This window comes from Podarcis filfolensis, assembly GCF_964270895.1.
Source record: "Podarcis filfolensis genome assembly, chromosome: 10".
Classification (NCBI taxonomy): Eukaryota; Metazoa; Chordata; class Lepidosauria; order Squamata; family Lacertidae; genus Podarcis; species Podarcis filfolensis.
In genome coordinates, this window is record NC_139612.1 from 29,939,377 (window position 1) to 29,950,646 (window position 11,270).

Here is an 11,270-nt window from a genome sequence, read left to right on the forward strand (position 1 = left end):
CCTAAACATTTCGTGAATCTAAGTTTGGCCTCATTGAAGGGCAGTATTTCAATATGAGTAGGAAAATGAGAGTACCCTTAAACATTTTTTTTTTAAAGAAAAAAGCCCTGGTAATAACAATGTTCAAAGTTAAAATGATCATGGCTAAGTATATGTGTACAGTCGTACCTTGGAAGTCGAACAGAATCTGTCCCGGAAGTCTCTTTGACTTCCAAAATGTTCAGGAACAAAAGCGCTGCTTCTCATTGGCTGCAGGAAGCTCCGGCATCCAATCGGAAGCCCCGTCAGACATTTGGGTTCCAAAGAATGTTCGCAAACCGGAACACTCACTTCTGGGTTTGTGGCATTTGGGATCCAAGGTACGACTGTATTTGACTTGATGGGGGGGTCATCGATTATAAAATCAATTTGTGTTTCAAACGGTGAGTAGAGAAAGCAATTCTGATCTGCCACTGTGCTGCCCAGAGGTTCATCTGTTCCCACGCAGGTCCTCCCTGGTTCTCACTGGGTCTCCTTCCCCCTCCCCCACTGACGATTGGCTTGAAATAATCATTCTTCTGTAGGCAGTAGGATTCATTGGGGTCCTTGTGTCCACACACAGAAAGCTTCTCCAGTTTGCCCGTGTGCCCTAGAACCCAAAAAGCTTCACAACCCCCTGAGCATTACTTTTGCTATCCGATTTCATTTTATTCATTTATTTTCTTTAGGGCTTCCATATAACGAGGAACAAATCCACAAATTCGACAAGTAAGTCTCTTTTTAAAATTTTATAAATATTTTGGGTGAGGTCCAGCATCCCACCAGTGGACACAAAATGACAAAAAAACAATGTGTGATTTTCTATATGTGGGATTCCTCTACTATAATAATAATAATTATTATTTATTTATTTATACTCCGCCCATCTGGCTGGGTTTCCTCAGCCACTTTGGGCGGCTCCCAACAGAATATTAAAAACACGACAAAACACCAAACATTGAAAATTTCCGTACACAGAACTGCCTTCAAATGTCTTCTAAAAGTCAGATAGTTGTTTATTTCCTTGACGTCTGATGGGAGGGCGTTCCACAGGGTGGGCGCCACTACTGAGAAGGCCCTCTGCCTGGTTCCCTGTAACCTCACTTCTCGTGGTGAGGGAACCGCCAGAAGGCCCTTGGAGCTGGACCTCAGTGTCTGGGCTGAACGATGGGGTGGAGACACTCCTTCAGGTACAGTGGACCAAGGGCATTTAGGGCTTTAAAGGTCAGCACCAACATTTTGAATTGTGTGCTCTACTGTGTACTCTTTCTACCACGTTGTCCCTCTTTGGAGTGCAGAGATATTGTTTTTAAGGTCCAGGGTTGTTAGAGGAATGGAATAGTTGGGAGCAATATGACAGTATGGTTCTTATTTCTGTGCTGCAGACAGAAGCTTTTTCTACATGCTACAAAAGCCATGACCTTGTTCAAGGAAGAATGCGTCACCAAGTACGAAGTTTTCTTTGACAAGGCAGAGGACTGGATGAGGCAAGATTTTTTGTTTTGTGTATCATTGGACTCTCTACAAGAGCAAGTCATAGTGACACAAAAACATGATTTTAAAACTGGTTTCCTTTTCAGGAAGATGCTTCTTTTAAGAAAGCAGCTAATGAATCTCAGAAAACTCTGCTTTGATATTGAGGAAGAGGTGTCGAAATATCAGGACTATGTAAATGACGTAAGTGTTCTCCTTAATTACAGTCATACCTTGGTTTTCAAACAGTTTAGTTCTCAAACGTTTTGGCTCCCGAATGCCGCAAACCCGGAAGTGACTTCCTGTTTGGAAACTATTTTTGGAAGCCAGATGTCCGACGGGGCTTCCGTGGCTTCTGATTGGCTGCAGGAGCTTCCTGCAGCCAATCAGAAGCCGTGCTTTGGTTTCCAAACATTATGAAAGTTGAATGGACTGCCGGAATGGATTCCGTTTGACTTCCAAGATAAGACTGTATCAGTATTTTAAAGAGGGATAGTCAAAAGAGGAATAAGTGCTTTGCAGAAATTTGTAATAACCTGCACAGATTTTCCCCTTCAATTTTATTGCATACACAAGGTCTCCCAATATTGCTCCATTAACACTGTAATCCTATGCATGCTTATTCAGAATTAGCCCTATGGAGTACAGTGGAGCTTGCTCCCGGGTAAGTGTGCTTAGGATTGCAATATAAAATTACTAGAGCTCAGTGGTTGTCTTACCGTGAGAAATGTATTAAGGAAGAGAACAATTATAATTATCATAAACATTTAAATTTAGAAAAGATTGACTCCATTCCAGGTGTACGAAGCAATTTCTGCTGCCATCTTTGATCATCTGTGGACAGGGGGAAGATTGCTTGGAGTTCACTGAAATTAGGCTCTAGGGGCACAGGCCTCCCACCCCTAACATATAATGTCTTTCCAAAAAGACATTGTTTTTCCCCTCCTTTTATTAAGTCCACCAGTTGTTGAAAGTCTGCATTTGACTTAGAGCATTGAAAAGCTGGCCGGGATATATTTGCTGCATAATCCAGAACAATTCACTCTCTTTGATAACAAGAATGCCCAAAACTTGCCAGTTCTTTAGATCTCTAAAAAAGCTTTGAGAACAAGAGGAAAATTAACATTGTATAGATAATCCTTATTAGATGTTATATTTGTGCCTCAATACCTTCCCAGTTTAGATAGCCTGCTAATAGAACTCCTTTTTAGTGCAGTCTTCAAAGTTCCATAAATTCTGTTTTGTTAACATTGGACTTACTGTACATCTGGAAAACTTACTAAATAGAGTTATGCAACTACAGACTTCAGGAATTGACTGATGAGGGTCATGCACTGCTGTCAGGGTAGCACTGTTAGTCAAGGTGGGGTGAAGGGGGAGGCGCAGTTGGTCTTCTTAAGTCTCTTGGAGCAAGAGCACGTGCTCTTTTCAACTCTTGGGTACCAAATATCATCCCTCGAATCCAGTGAGTATTTCTTAGAAATATGTCTCCTGTTTTTTCTTATTAAGATGGGCTTTGTGTATTTTATTACAGTTACAAGAAAATTTGCCCCATAAGATGTTTGCGGCTTCCGGTGGGATCAAACATACAATTAACCCAGTTTATCCAAGTTCAAACACTTTGGTAGAAATGACTCTGGGGTAAGAATCTCTCACCTGGATGAATGCAATGCTTTTTAACCTGCTTTTCACAGAACTACTTTAAAATGCCAAGCTTTTGTTAAGATTTTTTTTATTATTATTTGAACCCCACCCATATGACTGGATTGCCCCAGCCACTCTGGGTATAGTCACATTTGAATGTTGACATCAAGCTTTATTAGTTGTTTTTTTAACCCAAGGGTGGCTAATCTGTGCCCTTCTAGATGTTGCTGGACTACAACTCCCATCATCCCTTGCACTGTTGGCTATTTGCAGTTTAGTTGCGCTGCAGAAAGCTTGCTGGGGATACCACGCATTACAAGGAACTCAAAAATAACTTTAACAAGGTTTTAATAACAAAAACTCCTTTTACATTAACGATATCAACAAGCATGACCCAACCACCAACCCATCCCCCGGGGTACTGAGAGAGCTAGCTGCTGCTCTTTATATACTATACCCAATTGCTGACACAGCTTAATTAACACAACTTAGCAGCACCTGCTATACTGTTTCACAGCTGTAAAACTGGGTCTCGTTATTTGCTCTGGCCCTTAAAGACATACACATCTTGTGGAACAATAATGAACCTTCACATTTAAAGAGACCATTCAACATGCACATGCTGGCTGAGGCTGAAGGTACTAGTAGCAAGCAACATCTGGAGGACCAAGATGGCATGGTTCTAGAAACAGTATTGGCCATGCAACATAGTGTGCCATCACTAGCCATGTTGGGTGTTTTTACAAAAATCCTTCATGGAGTAAGAATCGCATAGAATAGGGACAGAGGCAGTTGTTTCCTTCCTCTCCCTCTTCTCCAAACATCTGCCATGGGGAGCCTTTCCTACTCATGTAGGCAGTGTTGGAAAATGCCCCAGAGCCGCCTCCAAGCATCCTCTGATGTGTGCTGCATTGGAAAAGGCATCTCCCTCCTTCTCCAGGGCGCTCCAGCAACATATATCAGCTTGATATATGCACACTAATCTTCTGGCATAACACAGTAAGAAGAGTGAGACATCGTAGATCTAATCTACTATTTATTTACATGCTATATACAGACTACAGCATAATGGTATCTGTTCTCTCCAGTTCCAAGAGAACGACAAAAATGAAAGTACATTACAAAATACATACAGAGGAAGAGAGATAAGGCTGTCTTCCGTTCCCACAGTCTTCTCAGACAGGCGTGTTATTCACACCAGTTACATCTGCAGCATCGGCTGCATGAAATACTAACAGTTGGCAGGGTGGATTTGATTTAAATCATTTTTTTTTAACAGAAAGACCCATTCGTGCTGGTATGATATTAATATTTACAACCAGATGAAGGTTTTATTTTTGTAATAATAAATTTCCAGAGTAGTTTTTTCGATTATATCAAAAATTACTGATTTGGTTATACAATTAGAAATACATATAGACAGATAATTATGGAAATATTGTGAGGTTTAATAAGTTAACCGTTTATATTTGGACAACTTTTCTGCTGTACTTTATTGGAAGGAGGAAAATAATCATTTCCTTAATAACAATAACATTATAGCATATATATCTATGTTTGTTAACTGATGTGGTTAAACAATTTAAAAAAAACTTAGACTAAGTTTTAGCACACATTAAAAACTTAAAACAAATCCTTATTTCCTGATGACTAGCCTTTGGACTATAATGTAACTTAAATAGAAAACTATCTTTAGAAAGATTTTCCCTCCAAAAGCATTTTATTTTAAAAATCCAATTTAAATTAAAAAAAATTAAAAAAACTTTAAAAATCATTTATTTTTATCCTCCCTGCATGTAGGCTCCTCATGTGATTTAGAACCCTGGAAGAGCCTAGTATTTAGTGAGCCTAGCTGAAAGTTGCTCTTTAAATAGTCGTCCTCTTTAAATAGTAATTATACACAGTTTGGGTGTCTTTTAGAAAAATCTGTTTCACTTCCAGATTAAAGAAATAGCCAGTAGTTTTATAAAGATTTTTAACTGAGAATTAAGCATGTTACGGTGCATTCCTTTTCTTTCTTTCTTTTAAACTTTCAGTATGAAGAAACTGAAAGAAGAAATGGAAGGTGTTGTTAAAGAATTAGCCGAGAATAATCACCTTTTGGAAAGGTAAGTTGGCGTTTTAAGGAACTTTGTTTGGCAGCAAGCATATTTGGTGAACACGTAGCTGTGCATCTCTTTTGAGAATTTCTTGTGCTCGTGAAGAGGGTTGGTTGACGGCTTGCAGGAGATCCATGCTTCAAAATGGCGTCTTGGGTGCAGCCAGAAGCAAAGGAGCCACTTCTGCGTGGTGCTTTCCCACCCTGCAGAGACGCACGTGTGAATTCTGTGCAGAGACGCTGGTCGCTTGAGTGTTTCCCATGTAATTGGCATCCCACCAGGAAGGAGAGAGTTAGGAATGACCAACACAGTGGACCCTTCCACTGTACTCACACAAATGCACTCCTTGTGGTGAAAGGCACGTGGGTGGTGCTGTGGTCTAAACCACTGAGCCTCTTGGGCTTGCCAATCTGAAGGTCGGCGGTTCGAATCCCCGCGACGGGGTGAGCTCCCGTTGCTTGGTCCCAGCTCCTGCCAACCTAGCAGTTCAAAAGCACACCAGTGCAAGTAGATAAATAGGTACTGCTGTGGCAGGAAGGTAAATGGCGTTTCCATGCGCTCTGGTTTCCGTCACAGTGTTCCATTGCACCAGAAGCAGTTTAGTCATGCTGGCCACATGACCTGGAAAGCTGTCTGTGGACAAACGCTGGCTCCCTCGGCCTGAAAGCGAGATGAGCACCACAATCCCATAGTCCCCTTTGACTGGACTTAACCGCCCAGGGGTCCTTTACCCTTTTTTAAAAAAAAATCCTTGTGTACTTCCAGATGCACTCCTTGTGGTGCGTCTTAAAGACTCATTTGATTCAAGCCAGTGGGCTCGATCCAGCTAAGTCAGTTGAACTCTGATCCCATAGAAGTCAACAGAATGAGTTCATTCCGCTGCACTGCAGCATGATCACTCAATACTGTGTACCATTAAATGCTATGATTGTGTTTTTTTGTTTAGGTTTGGTGCTTTGACGATGGATGGTGGCCCAAGGAATGTGGATTGTATTTAGCTGGACATTTACCACAACACAATCTGAATTTGCACAGAAAGAACGTTTATCCATTGAAAGAGTTTTCTGAACTTGGCATTCCCCCTCAGTATTTAATAAAAGCATGTAAATATGTACATAATGTATATAATAGAAAGTATATTTCTTTTGGTAATGTTACAAGTGGTCTTAACATTTGGAGTAACATCAGAACTTTCCCCCGTGTGAAATAATGACGGCTGCATATTGTGGTGAGCACATCGACGCAATGCATTTGCTTCAAATGCTGTCCTTGCCTGTTTACTTGTGAATGTTGCTAGAGAAACTGGTCTTGGAAAAACCCTACTTCATTTTTGTCAAGGAGATTGGGCTTCCCCTTAAGTCACATGAATGCACAGTCCCTCGTTTATGATCCTCTGAAATTCTTTCCTGCTGTCTTTCATTGTGAGCAGATGTCTCTTACAAAGTACAAAAAAAGAGACAGGGGAAAGTGTGATTACCTCTTGAAAAAGTATCTCTCGTAACTAATCGTGATGGAAATATTTTTGAGTTTGTAATCATGTTCAGTTTGAGTATGTATAATCTGCCAGTTTGGGATTTAAAAGCACATACAAATTGAATCTTCTATTTGCTAAATCAACAGGTGATGGAAAAGCTGTAACATGTTTGCTAGCATAGAGTGTGTCTCAAAATCAGTGAACCTTGTTAATTAATTCTTACTGGCATTTTAAAAAAACCAAACAACATACAATTTCAAAAGTAGCATTTACTTTCTTACATGCTAAACATTGAGTCTGGTGTGGACCATATACTGCTTTCTAATCTTCGTCAGTTCTACTAAAGTAGGAGAATTCTTTCCTTTTTTTTATTAAAGCTATTCTGAAGTGTTTGACACTGAGGTAAAACATTGGCACAGGTGTTTATGCAGTTGCCTTGGAAAAGAGGATCCCTGAAGAGTTGGCACTTTCTTCACTCACTGAAAGTGCCTTGGCCCAGTTTTGGGGAATCTTCCTTACAGCTCATCAACCTCATTCAGCACAGAGGCCCAAAATTAAGTTCAGCATTTGATAAGCTATCATGGGGAGGAGGTAGTAGAGAAGTGAGCTTCTGCTAGTTTCCTTACACTGTGTTTTAAAAATTTTTAATTCAACATACATGCACACATACAAAAACAATCTAATTCAGTCTTACTGACTTTAGTGGAACTTATTTTCCAACGTGCCTAGAAAGTAAGGCTGCTGTTCTCAGCCAGAGTATTCTGGATAAGTTCTAGGAGAGACCCAATTGATCTGAGACTATTCTAGGTTTCTGTGGATTGAGGCCTTCGTAGGATACTTCATTTCTTTTAATCAAATTTCTAATCAACTCTACCTTCTGTCTCCTCCATTCTGACATGCCAAAATAGAAATAGAAATCATCCGTCTCTACATAGTCTCAAATGGATAAAGAAATATTATTTCACTGTTGCAGCTCTTATTTTCATTACCAGGTTTCCAATAACCTAGTTGGAAGGACTACTGAAATCATAGGTAGTAAATCTACGTGAAATTTTGCTGCCTTATTGTATGTAAATGTCTATTCTGAAATGTTGAGATTATATTTCTGTAATGTGTTTACTTTATGCTATCATTTTCTGTTTTACAAAATCATCATTTTGTATAATCGTGTTTACTCTATAACATAATTTTTGAAGGGAGGAAATGGAGAAGGATCGATTTTTCTTCCATATACTGAAACCAGTTTTAAACGAATAGTGTAAATCATGGATGACAGCCTTTTATGTTGCTGAAGGCACTTCTGCCACATTCTCCCATCCCTTCAGAGTTCCTTCCTTTCTATTAGTTTCATTTTATTTTATTTTTAAGGATTTTGCTGTCTTTCTATGAAGTTTCAGAATAACGGGGAGGGGCAGTGTTTTATTTGATTAAAATACTTTTTTTAAGCTTTTCTTCTGGGCTTTTTTTGGGGGGGGGGTTCTCTCAGCTGCCCAAGAACAAATTGATAGCTTTCTATCATATATGTTTATGTGCATACGGCACACTAAAATAAGAAAGGAATTACTTTTACTTGCTTTTCAAATTACCTATATTAGTCTCCTATACTAAAATAAAAAAAATTATATATGTATTTGAGAGGAACCCCCAAATAACCCAGAGGGGCTTATTTCTGAGGACACCTTTATAGGACTGAGAATTCTAATCCGTGGTAGCCATGGTGAAAATTGAAGCAGTACAGTCTATTCTGGATTAATCTACATTGCTTTTGTCTCTGCCCCTGCTTACAGCCCCCAACAGATTACATTACAGGGTACGCAGCACTCAAGAGAAAAAAGGTCCTGTTCCCCCTTCCTCCGTGTAAATCATTAAGATAAGTTGTAAACAATATGACATATACCAGCTTGCTTTTTTGTAGTGTTCAATATTTTGCCTTGTGTTTTCATATTAATTTGTAGAGGGAACTCTACCATTCTTAGTCTGTATAGTAATTCTATCGGCAGCGGCTGTGGGTCTTGCGAAAATTCTCTTCAAATCAATGTACCACAAGTTAGGCAGCAGCATGAGAAATAAATCTCTTTTCACACTTCTAATTCATTGTCCTTGATATGATGAATTGCTGATCTTGGTACGTAAGCAATGTACATCATTGGACTTCAAGACTGGATACTCACAGTGTTATAGAACATTGTTAAGAGTGTGTGGAAGATAATGAGTTGAAAGAAATAATTAAAAAAACAACAAGGTATGAGCAGGACGCTGAAGTTGGTTGCTAGTTCCCAGTTCCTTATTTGGTTGAAAGTTTGAAACACTGAAAAAAGAAGAAAAGTTAATATGTTCTGAACTCCGAAGTAAAGTAAGTATGTCCCTGACTTGCAAAATAATATTTGGGATACCCTACATGATATATAGCGTACAACTTCCGGGTCATGTGGCCAGCATGACTAAGCCGCTTCTGGCGAACCAGAGCAGCGCACGGAAACGCTGTTTACCTTCCCGCTGGAGCGGTACCTATTTATCTACTTGTACTTTGATGTGCTTTTGAACTGCTAGGTTGGCAGGAGCAGGGACCGAGCAACGGGAGCTCACCCCGTCGCAGGGATTCGAACTGCTGACCTTCTGATTGGCAAGCCCTAGGCTCTGTGGTTGAACCCACAGTGCCGCCCACTTAGGTCACCACAAATAATAAAACCATGCATCTGTTAGGACCTTGTTTCTCAGCTGAGGGCCACGTGGCTCCTTGGGGGGCCCCAGGATATTCCACAGGTGAAAATCACTTAAATGGGGGGGGGCATGGCACAAGACTAGGGGGCCACAGAGGAAAGTGAGGAGTGAAGAAAACACAGAAGTGACCTAGAAAATAAAACAACCAAATTGCATTCCATTTTCTGATATTCGTTCTTTATCTTAGTCTTGCATCTACAATATGACTGAAACTAGCGTTGGTCTTTAACAAGTCTTGGGAACCAGTCTGCCTGAACGTTGCCACATCCTACATTTTTAAACTCTCCAATTCCATCATAGAAATTCCAGTCATTTGTCTTTCCAATATTCTGCAAAGAAACAAAGGGCTAGCCAGTGTTCTAAGTTATCACTGAAAATGTTTTTTTTTAAAAAGTATATTTCATTTTTAATTTAAAATAACGAATTTAAAAATATAAGAAGACACCTTTTCTAGATAAGACTAAAGACCCATCCAGTCTATTATCCTGCATTCACAGAGTAGAGTATGGATCTAGCCAAGTATTAAGATCTTAACTGAATAAACAACACGAAGATATATCACTCAGGGTATTATGGGTCATACTCAGCATCTTAAATCATGATGGGGGGATTATAAGAAGTTTATGATTTTAATAAACAATCTAGCTGTTGAGATACGAAACATCCCTAACTTTTATTATGTTTTCAGTGGTCCTTGGCTTCCCAGTTGCATTAAAATACTTTGCTCCGACATGCCTTCTGGCTTCCATGCAATATAGTGAAAACTAGGAAACAGTATTTCTGTTGGATATCTGTCTCATATATTTAAACAGACACAGACAAAAGAATATCTGTGGAAATGTTTGCTTTGTCTTCTAGAACACATTGACGCAGGAAATACAATCTATCAAGATTCAGACTGGAAAAAGGCAGTAAGTTAAAAATATCTGAAAGTGGGGGTCTAAATATCTTACATGTTTTAGTATGGAGGAGTGAAACATAAATATCTCCTGAAACATCAGTACTATGCACTGTGTTACACAAATGTTTTTAAGTCATTTTTCAATTTTGATGCAACATCTTTGTTCCTATAACATTTTGTGTGCTGTTGTGTCTGGATTTAGCCAAGAAAATGTCAACTTAAATGAGATAGCTGGAGGCAATAAACTCTAAACAGCAGCAAATGTAAAAAATATGGGCATCCTTTTCAATTGGACACTGTTTTGTTTAATGAGAATAGTGTAATTATCTAAAAGCACAATGAAAATATAAGCATCACTGTTGCACAGATTCATCATTCTTATCTATATATAAAAGCATTTCATTTATTTATAGACTTTCATTTTGAGGTGCCAAAAGTAAGCCACTATATATTTTATTCATTTGTTGGATTTCAGTGTCAGCAAAAGTGATTTGTTAAGAGACTGAGCCTGCATATTGGGAACTTTAGCATTGATACCGGCAGTACAGTTTAGAATCTGAAAAGGATTTATTTTCAAATAAACATGTTAGTAACAGAGCACCTCATTCTAAATAGTAACAATATCAAGGTATCTTTATAATTCATCACCCTCTTCATAAGATTGTGGGAGGAATGCTCTATTGATTTGATTATCGGATTTCTGTAAGGAAAACACCTGTTTAATGTTGGGATCATATATAACCTGAGAAAAATACTACAGGAAATGGTTTTTTAAACAGCATTTTTGTAAAGATACTGATAAATTCCTCTCACTGTACTACCATACAGTTTGGTTATAGTAATGTGACTGTATATAAAGATAGAGATCTCTAGTTTACTAAATGTAGATGAGAGGATTTAGGACCAACAGGTGGTCTTGAGACATGCTGGCTGAGGTTCT

At 39.0% G+C, this 11,270-nt stretch overlaps 1 protein-coding gene across 1 annotated transcript in view; it reads left to right on the forward strand.

Annotated features, from left to right (window-relative positions):
• The window catches only part of TBK1 (TANK binding kinase 1), a 27,372-nt gene extending 18,574 nt beyond the window's left edge, over positions 1–8,798 (forward strand). Inside the window, exons 14-19 of the mRNA XM_083574797.1 lie at positions 549–747; positions 1,404–1,505; positions 1,599–1,695; positions 3,026–3,132; positions 5,172–5,243; positions 6,181–8,798. Of these exons, the coding sequence (XP_083430923.1) occupies positions 549–747; positions 1,404–1,505; positions 1,599–1,695; positions 3,026–3,132; positions 5,172–5,243; positions 6,181–6,232 (629 nt within the window). The 3' untranslated portion in view covers positions 6,233–8,798. The remainder of the gene's footprint in view (positions 1–548; positions 748–1,403; positions 1,506–1,598; positions 1,696–3,025; positions 3,133–5,171; positions 5,244–6,180) is intronic.
• Positions 8,799–11,270: the final 2,472 nt, after the last annotated feature.